The sequence below is a fragment of the Coccinella septempunctata genome, chromosome 5, assembly GCF_907165205.1.
Source record: "Coccinella septempunctata chromosome 5, icCocSept1.1, whole genome shotgun sequence".
In the NCBI taxonomy this organism is placed as follows: domain Eukaryota; kingdom Metazoa; phylum Arthropoda; class Insecta; order Coleoptera; family Coccinellidae; genus Coccinella; species Coccinella septempunctata.
This window is the reverse complement of record NC_058193.1, coordinates 27,820,273-27,843,663: the sequence shown is the minus strand read 5'-3', so window position 1 is coordinate 27,843,663 and position 23,391 is coordinate 27,820,273. Positions and strand designations below refer to the sequence as shown.

Sequence of the window (23,391 nt, the reverse complement as noted above, 5' to 3'; positions counted from 1 at the left end):
AAGAATTCGTAAGATTCACATTCATCTTTCCCTGTGTTGTGATCTTATTGAAAAACATCATTAATCGAACATTTACAGCCAAGAAAATGAAGAGAAAAATGAAGACCAATCCATGTCTCCAAGGCCCACTCTCAGGAAGATTAAGGCTCCTAAAATTAGCCTTACCCCATTCTGGGATGATGAAAGTGCTTGCCAAACATCTGAAGCAATCAGGTAAGCAAATAAATTCCTCACCAAAGTTGCGTCAAATCCCATATTATCTATATTTTCTCTCTTTTTTCAATCACCATTTGGCTCTTTTATCCTTCCAAAACGTCAAGTATATGAACACTCTATTTCGCCAGATATTTCCAAAAAATCTGTCCCTACGCCTCAAGAAAGTATTAAAAACAAAAGCTATTTCGACTCACTATACAAATGTCATCTTATACTATGTTTCATCCCATATGACGCACCTGAGTGGAATACCTAATTCTCATATACCTAATATATTAAGAATCAAAAATTCCAAATTACGTATAATTTATATGAAATGGAATGCTCATATCGATCTGAGATGAAGAAACTATTAATAACTAACTTTTCTATATGTCATAAAAGACCTTCAGTTTAAATATTGGTAAATAAAAGTAGAGTATATACATGAATTGCTTTATTGGAAGCAAATTATTGGATTTAACTCAAACTCTGTCACCAAAACTGGGTCATGTATTTAACGGAAAATTTTTGAAAGAGTTCAATGACGTACCTAATTGTCATGTTTTAGTCAGTTTTAGTTATACATTTTCCATTCGAACTGCACCAAGTCTAAAACACCTTAGGAAGCGTACGAGTTTTCATCGGTTTAAGGAAAAAAAATACGTCGCACGTATCTTTTCTCATTATCCATCTTCATGGGTTTGAATACCTATTGGAATTCGTCATGAGTCATTTTCTATTAATTGTCATTCAATTACGCCGACCAGTTAGCTGGTAGTTGGGATTCTTTGTGCGGATTGACAATACCTGTGTGGGTGCGTCGCACCGCTTGGAAAGTTTCCGATGTGATTTTTTTCAAATCGTCTTGGGTTCGTCAGGAAATCAGGAAGGAGCAGCCGTCCCTAGTTGTTTACTGTAAGGATTGTTTTTTAGGGGAGTTATCGGTTGAAAAAATTTCAATTTTCAATGTTTCCTAAGTATTTCTTTTAAATATCGTATGTTCTTTGTCTATAAATTTATTTTTTTTATTCGTTAATCATCTATCCGGTTAAACGGTTAGAGAGAAACTACGTAAGAAAAATATATTTTCCTTCTGTGATTTAGAATTTTCTCTTGGAATAATTAAGATGCAAGTTTAAATGTAGCTTTATATCGTATTGGAGGATTGAAAATGATTGTCACCATACATTAAAACACTAACCAGGGTAATACGACGTTCATTGATCCATCCCCTCCACTTTACGTAGCTTTCACATTATAGTCTCATCGTTTTTTGAGCCTCGCGTGAATGTTTCTTTTACATGGCCCAGAAATTTCTTATATTCATTTAGTAGCTTATGAAATTAGTATTATTACGAGATTATAGACTGCATCTATACTTGCAAAAGCAGGATCGACCAAAAAGGCTATGGCTATATCTTGTTTCACTGTTTTTTTATTTATTTTTTAGAAATTACAACTATATAATTCAACGATTTGTTGTTTCTATAGTTAACTTATAACTAAATTTTTGAAATTTTTCATTGTAGATTTTAAACCTACATATTTTCACGTACTGTGGAAATTCCTGCTAACCACTAAATTCTGGTAGTTTTTCTGGCTGGATCACTAGTGAAATACCGTCAAGTAGAAAGCCAAAATACTGAGTACTACCATTGAGTATTCAACTCATTGGTACTACGAACAATTATTGTCAGTTCTTGACTGAACGGTTATACTCTTATAGTTTGATAACTTTCCCAACGACCTATTATTATCGGTAAATCTTTTGACAATGGATTTTTGATGAGCCGATTATTCTGAGAGAGATAGACGGTAATTCTTCATTGAATTCCGATTTTTTTCAGTTCTTCCACGTCTCGTGCGGAAAAATCCTCTTTACACGGTTCTGGGAGAAAAAAGAAACCAGCCCCTAAACCGCCTTGTCCATTGATTCCTAAAGAACTAGATGCTTCCCCATGTAACTCTTCCAATTCGAGTCCAAGCCATAAGGTGGTGAGTATCTACCTAATCACATTTTTTAGTTTGATTTTCGTTTTCTGTGTTATGCAAAGAAGGCCACGTATTTCAAACAATTTATTTGTGTATTCTTTATTATTTGAATCAATTCTTCATCTCAAATCGAGACCAAAACAGAAGCGTTAGTGAAAAATAATAATAATAAATAATATGACAGCTGGGATTGGTGGGAATCATTTTAAAGTTGCCAAACTGATAAGGTATAAAATATGGATAAACCCAACTTCTTTGAGATTTTGAGACCATTTGTCAACATTTTTCATGGAATAAATTCACAATTAAAGGACTCAATTCGAAGATGTAGATGAAATTTTCCGAAAATCATAAAAGATATTACAATATTTTTTTTATATATTGGGCTTCACAACGCTATTATATTATATTTATCGTTTTTGCTCTCGACTTAAGAATTTTCTCATTCAATCAATATAATTTTTCAAAATGAAATTATTCAGTATCTCTGAATCATACTAATTCTAACTGTTTTTTAATACTAGAGCCGTTTGTCGAAAGAACCTCCGAGATCCCGAAAAACTAGGAGAGCACCTCCACCACCAACTTCCACCCCCTCCAGATCTTCAGAATTTTCTCGATTTCCTGCAATTTCCCCCATAAGAGAAGATATTAAACCCTCACAGTACGAAACTGGTGGAGAAGAGAAAATGAAGGCTGCCAAAGACGAGACGAACAGAATAAGGCAACATGCTGCAGGTGAATGAACTTTGCATAACAGTGTGATCTAAAAAAAACGAAAAAAGTAGGAGAGGCATTGCGATAACAAAATTTCTTTCACTTCTGTATTTAAGCTTCAACTTTAAACCTATCCTATGAAAAAAGTATAAAATTTTTTCCTCCAAATTATTATTATGTAATGAAAAATATTGTAATTTTCAAGGTCCTTCTAATTCCACCAAAAAACTGACCTTGAAGGAGATCGAACATGATTTGGAGCTCGTAGAGGTGCAGATGCGAGGATTAGAGAAAAATGGTGTCATATTGGAAAAAATCATAAGGGAAAAGAGTGAAATACCAGGGGCAAATCCAGGTAACGAAAGTATATAAACTATAGTTAGTTTTTCTAAAATAAATACTGCACGAAAAAAGGAGCGGATTAAATGCTCCTCAAGTATATTATGCATCTATTTTTGAGATAAGTAAATTATGCATCTTATCTCAAAAACAGATTTTTCAGCATTCTACTCGTCCTCAAACCTATGAAAATCACACCATTCAAAATTAACTCACTTAAAATCATAATCCTACCTAAGTCACATTTTCATGGAAAACATTCATCATATAGAGTGTTTACTGATACTGATGGCGTTCCCTATCTAGTCTAAAATGTTTATGACTACGACTACCGAATTATTAAGCTATCGATTAATTCTTTCACTTAAACCTTATTTTTCATCATTAGGAAGCTAATCTCATTTAATTACTCAATTTTTTTTCAAATTGTTATTAATATTGAACAAAATAATGATAAATTCGCTAGTTTGTTCTTAATCATTTCAATTTCATTTCAGACGACACCCTTGCTCCAGAAGTTGAGGATATGATTTTAGAGCTGTTCGAACTCGTCAATGAAAAATGCGAGCTATTTAGAAAACAAACGGAGCTGAATTATTTGTGAGTACTGATAAATATTTATATCGCACATTCGTTTTATGCAGATCGATTTTTTTTCAGACGTAGGCAGAACCGTTTGGAAAAAGAACAAGCAGAAATTGAAAATCAGTTGAGGTGCTTGATGTTGCAACCGGATGCTCATAAAACTGATAGCGACAAGGCGAAAGAAGAGGAACTATTGAACAAGTAATTTTTTCATTTTTTCGTGGTACACGACAATATAACTCTAAAGCTGGGTATAGACATGCAACAGAATATCGTATCGTAACATCGTGTCGCGCAAGAAGATAGGGTGTGTTATGTTTCGATGTTTTGTTGCATGTCCGTTTCCAGTTTCACGTTAAAAAGTGGTTTATTAATTTTCTGTAATAACTATAAAAAATGTTTCAGAATGCTAGAAATTGTGGAGCGGAGAAATGAAATAGTCGATCGTCTGGAATATGACAGAAGACGTGAAAAGGAGGAAGACATGAGCATAAGAAGTCATATGTCTCTTTATTCCATGAAAAGGGAAAGTGGACATTCTTCATCAAAAAAATCTAACAAAAGGGACAAACAAAAGGGCGACAAAAATAAGAAGTCCAAAAAAAGCAAAGGGGATGTTGATAAAGATATTGATGAGTCGACACTCTCATCCAAGGATAAGAAGAAGAAGAAAGTGCTGAATTTATTCTGAATTTTGGATAAATAAACTTTAGAAAACATACGTGTTCATATTCACTCATTGTAACTTTCGATATGAAGCGCGATTTGTATGTTTTTCTTTCGGGAATTAATCTGAGAAAATGTTATTGTTACTAAGTAAAAATTTATTTTTCCATACATATGTAAATAATTTTTGCAATAAAATTTTTTTGTATATTTTTGATATCAGTTTTTATTGCTAATCATTGGGTCAAGGTGATAAAAATTTTTAGGAAAAATAGTAGAGAAATCTTTGCTAGTGGCTTTTTTATGCAAAGAGTGGAAATGGGTATAAACTGATTAACTTAATATCTGATGAAATTCCTTCATTTCGAATGAAACAAATGTTCATCACCGAAGCACATCTCATACTCAGAAATGTGTAATTTACGAAATGTTCCTTTATTTTTCTCCATAGCAATAAATCTGGGGAGCCCTAGGCGGTTCAAATTCTTGTTTTTGGTGACAGTATGTGCAAAATTTGTTCAAATATATGCAAAAAATATTTCCAATTTTTATTCAAACATGTTTATTCCAAAAAAGAAGAATATACATAACAAAATATATAAAAAAATGTTAATACTACTGCTTGAAAAAGCATTCAGTACTCTTAGAATCACAACCCTCATATTCCTTCATATTTGACGAATTGATGTCTTGTTCTCTAACACAAGCACATCTGTGATCTTTAGCACCTGGTGAAAAAAATTTTCTGGGAACACCAATCCAGTTTCTTTTAATACCTCCACTGAAATACACAACATCATATTAAGTTTCTTTCACTGTAACTATTGTAGAAAATAACAGGAAAAAATGGAGGGAATGGATAAAATGAAAAGTAAAAGTATAAACTGAAATATTAGGAGCTGGACTACAAATGAAATATATAAACCTTTGGTCTGTGCACCAAACATGAGTCCCCTGCTCATAGTTCCACTCCATATTACATCCTGGATATTTTAATTTTAAACGATCTTCTTCAGTCTCTTCTTTCAAAGCCCTTTCAATCAATTTGTGTATGTTCTTTGCATAAGGAGTTGGATTACCTTCTATATCATAATACTTTCCAATCAGTTTGCCTTAAATAATTCACAATTTGAGATTTTTGATAATTCTATAAAAACACAGACAAAATTACCTACTTCATCATAATTATTCTTATAGAATTTTACCCAATCCATTAAGGACCTGAGTTCTTGTGAACTTAGGCCAGTGACATCATCACAATTTTGTTTGCATTCGAAATTTCCATCAACAAAGTTTCTGGTGGTATCCTTTCCTAATAAGCAACAGACAAACAAGGAATGTTACAAGTTATAATAATTTGAAGCAAGAACCTACCTATGAAAAAGTTATAAGATGCACCAGGACCATAATGTTTCATTCCTTTAGATACATCGAATACTAACCCCATTATGCTTAGGTATAACTTTGGAGAAATCTTTCCATTGAATTCAGATAAGCTTTCAGTGGTGAACATTAGAGGTTTTCCTGACTCCTCTTCATCATCATACAATGAATTTAAAGCATCTCCAGAAAAATAAATTGCAATTAGAATTGCTAAAATCGAAAATAATGCTACCTTTCCAATCATGTTGCCACCTGCAGACGTGGATTATCAATCATTTGATATGTTGGGAAATATTCAAAATTTGAATAATACTTGAGAAGGTACTTATGAAAATAGTTTATTTGTATAGATTTCATTCAAATCTTCATCTCCTAATGGTAGTCTGAGGTAGTAGTCTGTATCAACTAAATTCTTCGGTTCAGTGAATAAATAGATAATCTAAATATAAAAAATTCTCGTACAAAACTTCGAAAAAATTATCAAAATATTTAGGAAAATGGGAAAATTGAGGTTAAGACTTGTTTTGATTTCATTGAACTTTCTTTCTTTAGTTCAATGTTTGATTTAGACATTTGGCAAAAAGATTTCTTCTTGTTGGCAGGGTGCATTTGATCTACTTTTCGCATGTTGATGAATGTCAATAACTAATTTTGAAGGTTATGTTTGGATAAAAATGTCAACAAGGCATGAAAAGTTAAAAATTTAAAAGAATTCACAATCATAAAATATTTTCATGTTAGTTGTTAGTTCGCTAGTTTTCTGAATTGTAAAGTTATAATGTTTAAGTGTTGAAAGCTAATAATTTAAGATGGCTTTGGGAATGCAGGATATTTTCGAACTAAAATGTTTAATTCGAAATATCGATATCAAGTTATGCGCTAGAATTGAAAGTGATGAAAAACAACTTCTGGCTTTAGTTACGAGGTGAGTTATCTAGTTTTTTCCTCAATTCATTTTCAAACCATTTTTTTCAATGTAGAAATCGAGATGTCATATTGCATTATTCGTATGGGGAGTTTCCTATAGTGCTTAAAAGAATCCAATGGTTTGTAACTAATAATAAAAATATACAGGCTTTATGTTTTGACCCAACTGCTACTTGGCTGCTGATTATATGTAAGTTCACTTCAATTCAAATCATATTACAAATGTCACAATGAATATTTCTAGGTTCTGATAGTTCTTTACACATAGTACCATTTTTAAGTTTAGTCGATAGAAAGCAGAAGGTCGATTGTAAGTGGTCAATTTCTGACCTGACCCATTTTTTCAAACCCCCTCAGAGTCCAGATTGTAAACCCACTTCTTTGGTGTGGTGGCAAACGTTGGACTCAAATCAAAATGCCCTTGTTGGCTATGAAAATGGTGTAATTGTTTTGATAAGTTTGACTGACGGTAGACTTATATCTACCTGTACTGTGAATGAGACTATAACTGAACTGAATCTAAGACATGATAATAACCTAGACGCATGTTTTCTTTTGGTAAGTCCGAGTCATAAAATCACTCTTTCAAAATAAAATTATTTATATTTTATTGTAATTAATATTTGTACTACTTACTATGAATTTCCTAGTTGTTCAGTCTTATAAGAAAAAATTACATTTCTTTGAATTAGATAAATGGCATTAGTGGACATCAATGGAAACTTGTGCTTGAGCAATATCCCATTGGTTATGTGTGGCCCCCTGAGCTAGTGAATCAGTCAGATGAGACAGTTCAAACTAGGTCTCATAGTTGGAGGCAAATGGGAGTTGATATTTTGATCTCACTGATGCAACGATTAGTAGAAAAGAAGAACTCCAAAAGAGATAGTGCGAGTGATACAACCAGTGAAGCATCAATACTCTCAGATAGTTCTCATTCTGGACCCGAGTTATTACCTCAGTTTTCTAACACTTTTTTTTCGACACAATATGTAGGGGACAGACATTTATTTTCAGCATTTTATAAACCTGCCAGTGTGCTAACGGTAAGTACTTGACTTCCTCTTCAGATAGACTGGTGATAGTTTTGTTAATTTCACTAATGCTATTGTTCAATAGTAATATACTATTGATGACTCATAAGACTTGAATGAATTTTCACATTCTCTTCAATTGACTACATTTCACAATGTCATACCAATTTATTGTTTTTAGGTACACATTGTCAATTCCGAATCAGAACCGTTGTGTAAATACAAATTGCCCCCCAATATAACAGAACCCCTTCTGAATGGTAAACTGATTTTCACGGTAAATAATGAGCGGAATTTGATACAGATAGTGAGTAGTCATCTATCGGACAGCAAAAAAGATGATGATGTAAGTATTATCCGTGGTTTTTACAGTGGTATTTGAAATAGCCTATTTATATATTATATGACAGGCCTTAAGGCCTGATAGAAGTTGCCCTGCCATAAGATGTAAAATTCAGCTGCAATGTATCTTTAAATTCAGAGTGAAGTTTTGAGTTTGATGTTCTCATAAGCTAAAAAATGATGACGATATGCCTGACCAGAAAGTTTTTCTGTTTGACGTTGCTTATAATTTTTTAGGATTTGAAATTATCAGCAACAAACAAATTTTTGAATTAATGTTCTTATATGTGCAGAATAAAAGAGATACCCGACGGAAATTTCATACACAGAATTCACTCATTGGACTTAAAAATTTTTATGCACAATTCATTTTTCAGGAGTTCAATCCAGATTCCCTGATAGCCCAATTCTCATTTGAAAATGAAAAAATTTTAAAAATATTCAGATTGACAGACTTTGCTGCAACTAAAGTGAAAAAATGTAATGAAGATAAGCTATTTGAGATGCCAAAATCCATTGACGATCTTCACCTCAAAAGAACAAGGGTGGACACATGTCTTATAGTAACTATGACTGCTGTTTACAAGGTTCACATTAGGTATTTCTTCTGTTATTTATACCTTTCTACATTTATTTACTTTTGAAAGTGTTTGTTATTCCGTAATTTATTCTCTGACCTATTCGTTTTGTTCAGAATGAATCCTCCTGTTTTCGTGTTTTTTTTTAATTGACCAGAATTTCGGCTCCCATTTTAGAAATTTTTTGCTAGTCGTGTCTATAAGCGGTGATTTGGGGAAAAAACTCGACTTCTCTTTCTTCATTTCTTACACGTCCTGTTCTTTTAATTGAATTATTACTGTTTAGTGTCAATTTTTGTAGCTTGGGTTAGACTTAGTTCTTTGTTTACTTTTTCTTTGAGAAAGGGAGAAGATTTTTGGTGTTTCAATAAGAGTTTTTATGAATTATGAAGCGCCATGCTTCTGGCGCTTGTAAATCCTCTGGGTCAAAGACTGATCTTCTGATCCACTTCGAAGGTAGATCTACTTTTGATTTTTTTCTTTAAGTTACGAAAGCTTATTAATGTGAATCAAAAAGGTTTGATTTCAGGGTTGCTCCAGTCAAGAGATTCATCCACTACATCATTGACGAGAGTGACTATGAAAGAGCAGAAAAAATAGCTCACATTTTTGGACTAAATACTCATCAGTTGCTAGAAAATTGTGGGGATCTATTCATTTCTCGTGCTTCATACCATTCCGGCATTATTTTGTACAAACAAGCAAGAACCCATTTATTGAAGAGGGTTTTGAAGTTGGCTCTTTCTGCTGATTGTAAAACTCTACTGAAATTCATCAATCTATGTTTGAATGCTGGTAAAGTAGACATGTCTGTCGCCACCAAAATACACACAGGAAATTTAGCCCTCATGGCATACACTGAATTGATATTGAGATATGGAAATTCTTCTAGAGTATCTAACATCAAAGATTTTATGTGAGTATTATAATTTTTCCTCATTGTGTTTATGCATGAATTTTTTTTTGTTATTTCTTAGGCATTTTTTGAGATACGAGGAGCTTTACGATCAGATATTAGCTGTGAACGTGGCATGTCAAGCCGCCCAATGGAAGATTGTGAATGTGTTAGCGAAAACCAGAGGACTTTTACCAGAAGCAGTTGCTGCTTTCGGTCAAATACTTCAAAGTGCCAGGGCTCCAAGACCTACCGACGAAGACTTCATATATTGTATATCGGAGCCAAGTCTCACTCAGAGTTTACTCTTAGCACCGAAATCTGCAGAAGTTATATTTCGATACATCAAGACTCATGTGAAAATATTCCCTGAGGATATTTTAAGACGATTCCTCTTGCAGCTTGATCCTAGTCAACCCAGTGCCATTCCATTAGTGAGCAAATTATCCCGTCACCAAAAATTGCCTTCTTATTCAGACTCTATTTCCGATTCAAGTGAATCGGAAAGTTACAATGGGGACATTTCCATCGTTCGTAATCTGATTGAAACGTTTATTATTGTTTTGGTTCACCTTATATCTAAGAGTGATCAGTTCACGTAAGTTGGAACTTGACTAGAATGAATAGTTTTGGTAAAATGATGATTTTTTTCAGGTATAATTTGTCTTATTTAAAAAGGGTCAAGGGGCCAGATGAAACTCATCAAGACAAACTTTTGGATCAGTTTCCTGATTTTCAAACTTTAAGTTGCGGTTACGACCATGCTGCCATAGTCAGGAACGACATGGCTTTCACCATGGGGGTTTCGAACTTGGGTAGTTTGGGTGTTGGGCCGGTTCTTTCCCAAAGTAGTCCCCCTAGACTGGTCAATACATTGGCTAATCTTAGGGTTAAAGTAATTAGTGTCAGTTGTGGAAGAAAGCACACTTTGTTTTTAACTGACTATGGGGTAAGTTCGGAAATTAAACTGAACCCATTTTCACATCTTGTGTTCGAAATTTTTTTTTGCTTCAGGTATATGCTTGTGGGTCAAACAACTATTCTCAGCTTGGACTTGGACCTAATATCCAAGAAAGTCCTTACCCGCAAATGATCACAGACTTGTCAGATGTCAAAATCATGCAAGTCGTTTGTGGTCAATACCACTCAATCGCCTTATCTGCTGATGGATATGTTTACACTTGGGGATGGGGTATACACGGCCAATTAGGACATGATAGTTGCAACAGTGAAGTTTATCCAAGAAAATTGAATTTCGGTAAAAGAATCAAGCAGGTGGCGGCTGGTCACGCGCACAGTCTAATTTTAACGGAAGAAGGGGAACTTTACGGATTTGGGTCTAATGCGTTTGGTCAACTTGAAATTTCAGATAAAAATTCGAATAAACACACCAAACCTGTAAGAATCCACATTAGATCTGATTTATTAACTCCAGTTGAAAAGGTCACATCTGCCTATTTCCATAATGTAAGTGAGAAGTTATTTCTTCGAAACTAGAAGTTCGAATAAATTCGAAGCCATTTTATCCATGGAAGTCTATTATTTTTTTTGAATGCATTGGAAAAACATTTTTTTATAGGTTGCCGTTTTACAAGATCAAGAAGTCTACACGTGGGGCGCCAGTCCTCAAGAGGTGCGCCTGGTGCAGTCTAAACACCTGAAAAAGGGGAATGGCATCTGTGCGAAAGTGTCTGAAAACTGGAGATCTGCTGTTAACATTTATTCCGGATCTGATAGAGGGCCCATCGAACAAATTTCCGTGGGTTATAGACACACAGCCATTTTGCACCAAGGAAGGATTCTCTGGGGAAAAAATAAAGATGACGAACTCAGTCCACCTCACCTACAAGAACAGGACATTTTATTGAATATGCAGAATTATAGATTTTTGCATGTTTCTTGTGGGTTGGATTATACCATGGCTGTTGATCATATGGGAAGACTCTTAGCCTGGGGCAGCATTTCCATGGCTCAGGTAAGAAGGTTCATTGAACACTCATATAAGCGTGTAGATTTATACAAAACTACGCAAATTATCCACTTAATTTCATTGCATCTTTGAGAAATATGATTATTGATTAGGAGACAAATTTAGTTTAAATCTCTTCACCTCTCTTTTATTCATTCCACAAAAATTACTGAAATCAAAATAATTTACTTGCAGACACTTCTGGGAAGGTCTATGAATGATTCCAATGAGATGAAATCAAATGACTGTTTCCTCAGTGCTAATGGTGGCAGAAGGATTTTCAAAGTTCCGAGTAATATTCAAGGGAGCTCGGACCTATTACCAATCGAAGTGCCAAGAATACCAAGTGTGACAATAACATTCAATCCTACTGACCATAACACCATATTATCGAAAAAGTTCATACCTTACTCGATAATTAAAATAGAAAATAGGGATGCGAGTATTCAAAAAGTTGCAGAAAATGATTTTCCATTCAAGGATATACGATTTGCTCCAAAATACATCTTGGGTCAAAAGACATTACAATATGTTTTAGAGACATACTATGGCCTATACGATTATGACAATATTCTCCAGGTTTGCTTACAAGAAGAAAATTATGTAGCCGCAAGTAGGATAGCATTCATTGGTGGACATTACTGTGATAGTTTGAGTTTTCAGTTGAAAGCCTTTAAAATTCACATGGGTGCATATAAAACCGAATTGGAAGCTTTCGCCAAGGAGTATGAGATGTCAAGTCAGAATGAACACCAAAAAAATTATATAGAAGCTTTGAAGAATATAAATATGATTAATGAAAAAAGTGATATCAGTCAATCCAATTCTTTTGAGCCAAACTCTGATACACCAATTCAACTCAGTTCAAGTTCTTCCTTAGATAGTATTAGACTTTGGGAAGAACAGGAACATCAAGGAGGCTGTGAAAGTCCCTGTGAAACAGGAGAAGCAGATTATCGATATACTTTGTCTCAACTTGTGCAATCATTGAGAAATAATCATATTAATCAACCGATTTCTAGTGTTTCGAAAATGATGTGTGAAAGTGAAAACGATAAAGAAGAGTTTGAAATCGATAATATTAATATTAAAAATATTGTTCAAATGGCTTGCCAAATTATTGAGTTCTACTTGGAAAGAATTTCTAGTACAGATAATCCTATTCTGATGCAGAATATTCTAATGTTAGTTATTGATTTCTGGTTATCTAGTTTGCTGCCAGTCCAATTACTCGAGAAGGTCTTGCTGAAAAACATTGAGAAATATTTCTATCCTCTTTCCATAATACTTTTCTGTAAGAATTTCTCAAGTGATTCCGGTGATCAAATTTCATCGGGAGTAGAACAGAAAAATTCTGCTAGATTTTTGAAAGAATTTTCTACCAAGTTTTGCCTGCAACTCTGCTTGATGGTTGTCGAAAATGTAAATAAAACATGAAAATAAATCATTCTTGTTGAACCAAAAGTAAAAAAATTTAATCTATAGAGAGGATTGCACAATATAGCTATGTACTTCCGAATGAAATTGGCAATAAGGGTACAAATGATTAGGAAGTATTTGAATCTCTTTCATTAACATTCTTCAATGTGATAATTCTTTTAGTCAGTATTTGAATAGTTTCATGCACCAACCAAAAACAATAAAAAATTTATTTAAAATGGTAGCAGCTACATTGTACCATGCTTAGAATTAAGGCAAATAACTAGAGGTATTTTTTATAAAATTTTTTGTTGTTTCTGTTCAGTTCCTATATGATTTTTTTATTGAGTACAAAAGGATAACCTTGTGTAGGTACGAATGTTATTTATTTTTATGTTGTATTCTTACCATGTGTGATGTCTTATTGAATTATTGTTGAAAGGATATTTATTTGAATTTTATTATTATCAAAAATTTGTTGATGTAGATGGAAGAATGTTATTTATTTCTAGCTCGGATAAATTCGAAATAAAACTTTTACCCAATTCATATTTCTTTTAATCAAGAGCTTTTCATTGGAAATTTCTCAGCTATTAGAACCATCAACTTTCCTGATGATATAACATTGAGATGCGTCATTTAGCAGGTGGCAACAAGACGAATCCACGCAATAGGAAAGTACTAGGGATCACTTGTGTGATCACGGGCTACGTCACTCTAGCTAGCATTGGCATAGCTATCATAAAATAAAGCTTGACCTGGCCTTCTTGGGTGGAAGATCCACTCACTCCATTAAGGTGACCTTAAGGTCACAATAAAAGGAAATTATATGTATAAAATAATTTATTCCAGTAAATAATATTATTGCAATAATAAAAAAATATTTTTCTACTTAACCTAGGAAACTGACTCAACAAATCTTTGCGTATTCCCAACATTATCCAAATAGATGCCAGGATTGAAATACAATAATTTATTAAAGCCATTCGATGTGTAACTTGCAGTCTGCATTGTGTACTGGGGACTAGCTCTGCTTCTCAATTTTCTGTCCACTTCATTCAACATACTCACAATGTCTGTATTATGAGCTTTCTCCATAAAAACTTTGCAGATTAACTGAATGTACCATGATCCCACGTTAGGATCTCTATGAGCTCTGTGTCCTGAAAAAAATTAAGAAATTGAAATGACACCAGTGAAATTTAATCACACTCACAATAACAATATACATCAATGAAGTGACTTGCCTTTCTGGGTTGCATACCCAATAAGCATATCTTCTACTCGACGTTCAACAGGAAGGAGCATATTTCCAGAATCTGTCTGAACAGAATCCTCACTATCATATTGAACCGAACTAGGATCTCTATTGATTCTTGGTGAACTAGTAATTGCATAATCATCTTGAATGCCCCTGAAAAAAATAATTAATATTACATCTCGGAAGAAAAATATTGGCCAAAAAGTGTCTATAGATAAAGTTTAGGTAAGGCATCACCATATTCATTGAAGTATAAATACTTATTTTCCCAACAAGTGAAGAAAGTATCACTTTCTGTAAGCATTTTGGAAAAGTAAATAACGTAAAAAAAATTCGTCCTGTGAAGAAATAAATAGGGTGGTACCTGCACATTTGATATAAGAGTATTTTGGGTTTTCCAGAGAACAGACCACAATTCACATTAGTGAATTGTTCTTCAATCCATGAGGTACTGAGGCCATTGTTAGTCTTATCAATAACAACAAGATCCTTATTCCTTTCTTCTCCATGACTCATAATAACCACAATACATATATCAGATATTTTATTTGAATTAAACGCTGCAAACCTCCGGATAACTTTCTCCATTTCCTATGAAAAAAATTGTCAGTACCTACTATAAAATTACATTGATTTTTACCAATAATCTCATACTTACAGTCACACTCAATTCTGATTCAATTTCAACTTTGAAGAACATTTGTTTGAACAAACTCTCCAGGCATTTCACATCATGTTCAGAACCTTCTCTTCTTGAATGACTGTCAAAAACTATATTATTGATAATTAAGACTTGGCCTCTATTAGATGATTTTGCATCATACACATTATCTGAATCTGTTTGTTGAAAATTTGTAGCTAATTTTACTTTAACATCTAGAGGTTTTTCATTATAGTTAGTGATTGCGCTTGTACTGGTTCTATTGTTGCGGTCAACAGGACTGTGCAAGGTCAAGTTCGAAAAATCAACGAGTTCCTCATCTGGTGTATTTTGGTTGCCTTGATAGAAAACTTTGATATGGCTCCCTGAAATGAATTAATAACTAAAGTTTTTCCACTGTGATCCAACTTCTTCAAACATATATAATACAGTCTTTCAATTAATGAACAGTGAGGGTTTTGTTTAGGGAGCTCAAATTTATAGGAAGAATATTTTGAGAAAACTTTCTTACGTGGATTCCCAACAAAAAGATGTTTCAACTGGAATAGCTCCAAGCCTTCTACAAAGTCATGATAATGAGCATCACTTTTCTTGAGTATTTGAAACAGGAGAAGTCTATTATTGTGTTTGTAATTTCCTCTATCCTGCAAAAAACAAATTTTCAAAAGTCCTGCTTAATATTATGAGAAATCAACTTACAGCTAAAATTCTGTTAACCTCTCCTTTTTTTAGCACTTTTTTTCTCAACAAATAATGGGCGAAAGCTTCTGGTTCTATTTCATCAACTAATATGGGGAAGTGCTGTTTGATGATATCTCTAAATTTTTTTTGCATCTTTATTGTATCTCAACTTTTCCATAATATTCATTCAGTAACTTGCACGGAATTTTCTTCCTTATAGAAAACCAATGGAACTATTTGAAATAGTAGAATATTCAGAGAAAATGAAAAAATATTCACTTTTAGATTGAATCGTATTTGCCTGAACCTACAGGTGACAAGTCCAATCAAGAATGCAGGTCTTTGTGTGTTTTGACAGAATCTAAACATCTGATGGCGACAATTTTTTATAAGAGAGGTTTTCATCTACTGAACTACGCACTTTTTATCTACTTAAGAATTGAAGCAAATGAAAATATTTCATCATATTCCGATAATGAAAACTAGTTTCTGGCAAAATGAACTTTCAAGATTAATTATAGTTGGCGAAAAATTAAAAATTTATGTGCGGAGGTCTATGAAGGTCTAAAGTTTTATTTGGTCTATGGTTGATGTGCTAAGAATAATCTGTGATTCTGGTACTAACCTAAACTAAAACCTAACCTAATATTTATTTTACATGTGTTTAATTTGAACTGCATAAGAATAAAATTTTACAGGAACTGCACATTTATCAATGTTGTGAAATTAATAATATTTTATATTTTAATTGTGTCCAATAAAGTGGAGAAAAATGGGTAAAAAAGCTAAAATTGGAAAAGCTCGTAAAGATAAATATTATCAGTTGGCTAAAGAAACCGGTATGTATGTATTTTTGAAATACTCTTCAATTTTATTAAATAATTTTGTCCAACAGGATACAGATCGAGAGCGGCTTTCAAATTGATACAATTGAATCGAAAATTCGAATTTCTGCAGAAGTCGAGGGTATGCATAGATTTGTGTGCTGCTCCTGGAGGATGGATGCAAGTAGCAAAGCAAAATATGCCCTTATCGAGCATCGTTATAGGTATTGATTTGTATCCAATTAAGAGTATACCAGGATGTATAAGTCTTGTCGAAGATATTACCACTGAAAAATGTAAATCTGCGTTAACAAAGGAATTACAAACCTGGAAAGCTGATGTTGTTTTACACGATGGTGCCCCCAATGTGGGTAAAAATTGGCTCCATGATGCATTCCAACAGGCTTGTTTAACATTATCAGCATTGAAATTGTCAACCCAGTTCTTGAGAAAAGGAGGATGGTTCATTACAAAAGTATTCAGATCTAAGGATTATAACCCTCTAATTTGGGTTTTGAAACAGTTTTTCAAGAAATTACATGCTACTAAACCACAAGCATCTCGTAATGAGTCTGCCGAGATTTTTGTTGTCTGTCAATTTTATCTTGCTCCTGATAAAATTGATGCTAGGTTTATGGATCCCAAGTATGTGTTTGAAGAACTAGATATTGAACCTAAAAATGAACTCAGTATTTTTCATCCTGCTAAAACAAAAAAAAGTAAACCTGAAGGATATCCTGAAAACGATTACACGCTATATCATAGATTACGTGTAGCAGATTTTATTAAACATGAAAATGGTATAGATTTATTGCAATCTGCTTCTGAGGCAAGTATAAATTTGAACTTCTCTGATCTCTTATATTATTTCGATAAATAATTTCAATATATTTATTCATATAGATTGTTATTGATGATCCTGAAGTATTGAATCATAAAGAAACAACTAATGAAATCAAAGAATGCTGCAAGGATCTCAAAGTTTTGGGTAGGAAAGAATTCAAGGTGCTCATGTCTTGGTGGAAAAGATTACATACCGAATATATTCAGAAATTGAAGGGTGAGAATGAAGATGAAGATGAACCCGAGGACCAGTCGAAGGAGATAGAAGATGTTAAGAGCGGTAGTGAAGATGAATTAGAGAAAATTGATCAACAAATTCTAGAGCTGAAGGTAATTAATCAAATATTAATTGCAGTCAATATAAATACTGATTCTTCCATGTTTTCTCATTACAATTTGATAGGAAGAAGATCACAGAGAATTGAGAAGGAAAAGAAAGAAAGCACTTAAAGAGCGAAAAAAATTGAATGATCGTCTGAACTTGAAAATGGTTATCAAAGGAGATAGTGGTCCAAAAGAAGAAGAAGAAGGATTATTTGATTTGAAACAAATCAGTAGTTTGATGAAGATGAAGAAAGTTATGGATCAGACTCCTGATGTTTTAGCAGAATCAGATGCGGACAGTGAAAACGAAGCACAAAAGTCAAAGTATGTTAGATATTCAAAAGATGACAGTCACATTTCAAGCTCAGGAACCTATTATAAAGATTCAGATTCCGAATTAGAAATGGAGGATAGTGAAGATGATGAAGATAAAGTTGAGGATGGCTTAGGTAAGTTGAACAAAATTTATATTTTGATGATTATGTGAAACGGTTTGAGGATGTCATTTCTCTCTTATTTTTTTTTTAATTTAAAAATCTATATGAGTCTTTCGGCATTCAATCGGTTTGTTCACAGGTTTCAGCGACTCCGAACAGTCAGATTCTGAACATTCCTCCAAAACAAAGAAAAAGGTTATGTTTTTAGAGGAAAAAGAACACCCTCTGATAACAGATTTAGACTATCGTGATAAAGAACAGAAGAAAACCCAGAAAGCACAAATGTGGTTTGAAAGGGATGTTTTCAAAAATCTCATTGACGAAGTTGATGAAGATGAAGACATTGAAAGGACAATATCAGAGTATAAAAGAAAGGGTATTAAAGTGATTGGGGAAGAAAACGATGATGATAAAGAAAAGGACAAAGGAAATAGCAGGAAACGTAAGCTAGAAGAAACACAACAGAAGAATGGATTAGAAAATTTTTCCGATGAATCAGATGATGATGATTCTACTGATAGTGACTCAGATTATGACATTGAGACAGCACATAAACCAGTGAATAATTCGAAAAAAGATGGTTTTGAAATTGTCAGTGGAGGAGGTATAACTTGACATTCAGAATTTTCTTAAATAGAATTTAGATGAAGTTCGTGTTATTTGATTTGATTCTTTTCTCAGGTGCACCTCTCGGCAAAAAAAAGAAATACAAGTTGAACGAAGAAGAGATGGCTCTAGGGACTATGATGATCAACAGTAGGAAGACAAAGAGAGACTTGATAGATGCTGCCTGGAATAGGTACGCTTTCAATGATGAGAATTTACCAGATTGGTTTGTCAAAGACGAAGAAAAATATATGAAAACGGCTGTACCAGTACCTAAGGTTGGCTAGTACATAAAATAATATTTTTACAGTTTTTATTTAACCACTAATTTTCAGGAAATGGTTGATGATTATAAGAAGAGATTGGAAGAAATTAACGTGAGGCCCATCAAGAAGGTTATTGAAGCTAAAGCTAGAAAGAAGAAGAGGGCTCTTAGAAAATTGGAGAAGGCGAAGAAAAAGGCTGAAGCTCTGATCGATAGTGTTGATATCACCGATCGTGAGAAGGCTAAACAAGTTAATCAGTGAGTAACATCAATATGGTAGACCTACCGGCTAACTTATTTATGACTAACTTTTTTCCCACAGACTGATGAAAAAAGCAAAACAATCACCTAAGAAGGAAGTGACCTATGTCGTTGCCAAAAAACACATGGCTGCGAAGAGAATGAGAAGACCTGTAGGTGTCAAAGGGCATTACAAGGTGGTTGATGCGAGAATGAAGAAAGATTTGAGGGCCCAAAAGAATAAACTTAAGACCATGGGCCGATCGAAAAAGGGAAAAGGAGGTGCCAAGCCGAAAAAAACTAAGAAGAAAGAGAGAAGTTCTTAATTAACAAAATCAGAGACCTGTACATAGAGTTAAACATGATTTTTGTTACTTGTAAAAATAAAAATATTTCTAAAATTGGTATTGCTCAGTCTTAATCTATGTGAGAAGCAAAAGCATTGAAGAAATAAACTGATTTCCAAGCTGATACATTGAGCGAAAGCTCTGGAAATATACCTTCATGGAATAGATTAATTATGATGAAATGATTCAATAGACTATTGAACATTTGCAGAAATTCATGGCAGTCAGCTTTATTTTTGTACATATCATTATGAAAATATTTGCAACATATAGAAAATTCACCGCTGATGTCACTGAGTTGAGAATTGCACCAATATATGATAAAATTTTTTTAACAATATCAAATGTATATCTACCTTCAAAGTGGGGCAGAAGATTCAATACAATGGCTTCGACCCAAGGGATTTATAAGCGCCAGAAGCACAGCGCTTCATCAGTTCATGAAAACTCTACTGTTAAAACCAAAAATCTGCTCATTTTCTCAATGTCAACAAACAGATCAGTACCAAAAATTAATCTCTTTGTACTGACAAAGAGATTAATTTTTGGTGCTGAACTGTCAGCACTAATTCTAGTTATAAGAATTAAAATGGCAAGTTTTTCGTCGAGGATAAACTCTCAAATAACCGTTGTCCGTACATTCCGATGGTAAACGGATGTGTCTGCATCGCAATTTTTTGCGAAAAATATATTTCCTCAACAAATTCGAAAACAGCTGGATTGATTCTGAGTTCAATAGGTTTTGTCACGCTTCAGATGAATACCAACGAGCAAAATTTCACGTTGGTTCAGAATTACGAATGTAGCGTGCCTACAAAAAATAAATTACATCACAGATAACAGAGTAGAATTGATTTGAAAAGAATATAGTTATTTGAATACGCATGTTCAAAAATCGCTTTTCTCTGAATTCATTCGGCATTCTAAATCTAGAACTCCTCTTTTAATTCAAAAAGTAAATTTAAATTGGAGGTATTTTCCAGAGGCATCATGCACGTGTTCGCCTTGACTGCGGTTTTGAATGCTCCTCGACCTTGATGATTTTCGAATGGTTTTAAAAAATAAATATTTTTCATTAATTCGATCTGATGACGCACATGTTTTCCGTCGATATAAAAGCATAAAACAATACAGGAGTACGTAGTAAATCCATTGAAGGACGAATAATGACAAATCATTAAATAAAAGATTCAATATTTAACTTAATGGTCGCTAAATGGGATAATCGTATTGTATTCTTAGTTGTATGTTATTCTCCGTACGACCATCACCTTGCACCAAGCAAGTACTTCCCGCTATAAAAAATTAATATACCCATCACTGGTGGTCATTTCATATGCAAAGTTTGAGTGCAGGACGGTATTAGGCGAGGCCGAGGACTGATGATTAGGCTATACAGGAAATCATTATATTTGGGTATTTATTTATTTGTATCAGACCTTCGAAAAATTCCCAAAAAAATTGGGTCAGTTATAAAAATTCGTCAAGAACGAACGCTTGCACCGTGGGCGATGAAGTAGCGATTCCCGCTCTACTAACAACTCACACTTTGCAAAACCTGGAGAAGGTTACCAACATCTTGTTGAGTTAACCCTTCATTTAACTAAAACTCTAAATGTTCGAGTTGGAAGGCTTTTAAATGCATGTTAAACTCGTGATAATTATTTCACAATTGTTACCACACAACACCAGGGCCCGACAATAATGGCTTTCTTGTATTTTTTTCAAATTAAGCCATTACGTACCACATTTTGCGTGTATGTACTACGCAAACATGCGCCTCTCCACAAGGTGTATGTTCAGCAATATTGAAAATTTGATTAAAGTGCAAAAAGTTTTCTCTAAAATATCAACTTTTTATCATTGTACATATAGGGAAAGATTTATTTCTACAGTAGGGGTTGAAAATGGAGAAGTGAAATCTCCATCAAATCAGGTTCTCATTTCCAAACAAAGCCCGATGTGTTTTGAAAAATTAATTCTCAGATTAGTTGTTATATAGTTGCTGAAAGATTTTTCGATCTGAACTGAAGTACGGACCTGCTTACGTATATCAAAATCTTTTATGTAACAATAAGTTATTGAATTAAATGAGGTAACATTAACTAATTACTTTTATCAATTTGGCCATGAAAAACTGGCGATGTCGTCGTTCGACTAGCCTGCTATCTGTCGTGTGAGGTCTTTATTACCACCTTGAACTTCTGTCTTTCTTGTATCTTCCCGTTTCATTAATGCAGACGGAATTTAAATGAAACCTCGATAAGCTTTAATGATACGACGAATTCGACAGATAAAACTGTGGGATTTTTGGGTTTTCGGAGTAGGTACAGGAATTTTTGATTTAATAGTGGCATATTGTGTAAGAGTAAAAATTTTGAATAAGTAAATAATTCACTGGTATTGCCATGTTTTCTATTGCCACGATTATTTGCCTGTCTGTTCGGTAAGAATTTTGGAAATATTTTGATACGGTGAATGGAAATAGGGCTAAGAACAAGAAAATATAGAAGATCCCCCTATAGTTTTCGTAGAAGAACCACCTCCTGAAATATTACGAATCAATCGATAAACACCCTGTTATTACAAGAAATATATTTTTCAAAACCAACGACATGATGTAAAACTATTTTACTGAGAACTTGGCAGATCAGAAAATTGGTATAAGTTAAATCTTTCGACTAGAAAGAAGACAATTGTTCTGTTTGCAACAAATGTTCCACTATTTCCTGGTAACGCATTGATTCATCGTAAAGCGTTAATTTTATTTGGAGAACCCGGACTATTTTTAGACGATCCAGGATAGTTCCTAGATATTTCGATGGTAATAACGCATGTCGAACTTCTAAGAGGAATTATGATGGGGAACAAATCGAAATTTCAATGCCATATGAATGAGTCATACCGTATACATCGTCATCGTACGAAAATTTCGTTCGTAGTTTTCCTCTATACAGGATGGGTTTGTGACTTGACTTATTATATATGTACATATATTTCAACAGAAGATTCCCTAAGTCACAAAAACACTTTATCCCATTCCATTTTTTCCGAATCGGCTCAGTTGTAAAGATACAGGCTGTTGAAAATCCATAGAAAAATGTGAGTTTCAGTTATAACTCAAAAACGATTTTATCATCACATATTATTGATGTGATAAATTTTTTTTCGAACACAAAATTCCACCCACATCTTCCAGTTTCTTCATAAGGCCGTTACATAAATAAAAACACCAGAAATTCAAGAACCCAAATAAGTAACTTGAACGCTCACTGATGAATATTTGATCCTTTTGAAAAATGTATTCTTCATATTTTCTAGATAATGCGCCATTTTCGAGTAATTTGATATTTAACCATGACAAATATCTGTGAAATTCGAAAAATTGATCTTTTTAGCTGAATATAACTCTGATAGATATGTCATTCATTCATTGCTGTATCCCGTTACCGGGAATGAATCTACAAAAAGAAGAAGAAAAAAAAAAAAAAAAAAAAAAATTCGAACAGACTTGTAACTTCTTAGTGCTAGTTGCGACTGTGTGCCCTCCTGTGACTAAAGAGACCCAACCGCGACCTGCAGATCCTTCCACACTCAGGGCATGGATAGTCTCCAACCAGATCTGGCCGCCGCTGTATCCTTCTCGATTCTCCACTATAACTGTGGACCAAAGACCTCCACTGTGACCTGTCTAACGCTAGTTGTTCCCAGTTATGATTAGCATTAACTGATTTTAGGGATTGATGTAGTGTATCCTTAAACCGCTTATACTGGCCTCCTGGTTTCCGGGCTCCCTCAGTGAGTTCGCCGTATAGAGCTATTTTGGGGAGTCTTGTGTCTTGCATCCTCAGAATGTGG

The 23,391-nt window shown here is 33.8% G+C and overlaps 5 protein-coding genes across 7 annotated transcripts in view; 3 read left to right on the top strand and 2 right to left on the bottom strand.

Annotated features, from left to right (window-relative positions):
- The window catches only part of LOC123313335 (MICAL-like protein 1), a 48,167-nt gene extending 43,453 nt beyond the window's left edge, over positions 1 to 4,714 (top strand). For all 3 annotated transcript variants that reach the window (XM_044898181.1, XM_044898182.1, XM_044898183.1), the window contains 7 exons: positions 79 to 213; positions 2,046 to 2,193; positions 2,715 to 2,928; positions 3,113 to 3,262; positions 3,744 to 3,846; positions 3,907 to 4,032; positions 4,237 to 4,714. In XM_044898181.1, the coding sequence (XP_044754116.1) occupies positions 79 to 213; positions 2,046 to 2,193; positions 2,715 to 2,928; positions 3,113 to 3,262; positions 3,744 to 3,846; positions 3,907 to 4,032; positions 4,237 to 4,522 (1,162 nt within the window). In that variant the 3' untranslated portion in view covers positions 4,523 to 4,714. The remainder of the gene's footprint in view (positions 1 to 78; positions 214 to 2,045; positions 2,194 to 2,714; positions 2,929 to 3,112; positions 3,263 to 3,743; positions 3,847 to 3,906; positions 4,033 to 4,236) is intronic.
- Positions 4,715 to 5,031: 317 nt separating this feature from the next.
- On the bottom strand, positions 5,032 to 6,405 carry LOC123312996 (neuferricin homolog). Its single transcript, XM_044897650.1, has 5 exons — positions 6,194 to 6,405; positions 5,872 to 6,132; positions 5,669 to 5,809; positions 5,423 to 5,609; positions 5,032 to 5,278 (listed from the first exon to the last, which is right to left on the bottom strand). The coding sequence occupies exons 2-5, from the start codon at positions 6,122 to 6,124 to the stop codon at positions 5,113 to 5,115; spliced, it is 747 nt and encodes a 248-aa protein (XP_044753585.1). The 5' UTR covers positions 6,125 to 6,132; positions 6,194 to 6,405; the 3' UTR covers positions 5,032 to 5,112.
- Positions 6,406 to 6,520: 115 nt separating this feature from the next.
- On the top strand, positions 6,521 to 13,589 carry LOC123312995. Its single transcript, XM_044897648.1, has 12 exons — positions 6,521 to 6,805; positions 6,861 to 6,997; positions 7,052 to 7,365; positions 7,500 to 7,853; positions 8,023 to 8,187; positions 8,561 to 8,781; positions 9,291 to 9,677; positions 9,739 to 10,254; positions 10,311 to 10,605; positions 10,671 to 11,123; positions 11,236 to 11,631; positions 11,821 to 13,589. The coding sequence occupies exons 1-12, from the start codon at positions 6,690 to 6,692 to the stop codon at positions 13,060 to 13,062; spliced, it is 4,596 nt and encodes a 1,531-aa protein (XP_044753583.1). The 5' UTR covers positions 6,521 to 6,689; the 3' UTR covers positions 13,063 to 13,589.
- Positions 13,590 to 13,872: 283 nt separating this feature from the next.
- On the bottom strand, positions 13,873 to 16,035 carry LOC123313332 (caspase-3-like). The gene is made up of 6 exons (XM_044898179.1): positions 15,666 to 16,035; positions 15,478 to 15,610; positions 14,964 to 15,331; positions 14,670 to 14,896; positions 14,292 to 14,458; positions 13,873 to 14,207 (listed from the first exon to the last, which is right to left on the bottom strand). Exons 1-6 carry the CDS (start codon positions 15,798 to 15,800, stop codon positions 13,942 to 13,944), a joined length of 1,296 nt encoding a protein of 431 aa, XP_044754114.1. The 5' UTR covers positions 15,801 to 16,035; the 3' UTR covers positions 13,873 to 13,941.
- A 228-nt stretch (positions 16,036 to 16,263) lies between these two features.
- Positions 16,264 to 19,587, top strand: LOC123313331 (pre-rRNA 2'-O-ribose RNA methyltransferase FTSJ3). The gene is made up of 8 exons (XM_044898178.1): positions 16,264 to 16,486; positions 16,543 to 17,300; positions 17,375 to 17,644; positions 17,718 to 18,087; positions 18,215 to 18,679; positions 18,757 to 18,959; positions 19,017 to 19,204; positions 19,269 to 19,587. Exons 1-8 carry the CDS (start codon positions 16,420 to 16,422, stop codon positions 19,510 to 19,512), a joined length of 2,565 nt encoding a protein of 854 aa, XP_044754113.1. The 5' UTR covers positions 16,264 to 16,419; the 3' UTR covers positions 19,513 to 19,587.
- Positions 19,588 to 23,391: the final 3,804 nt, after the last annotated feature.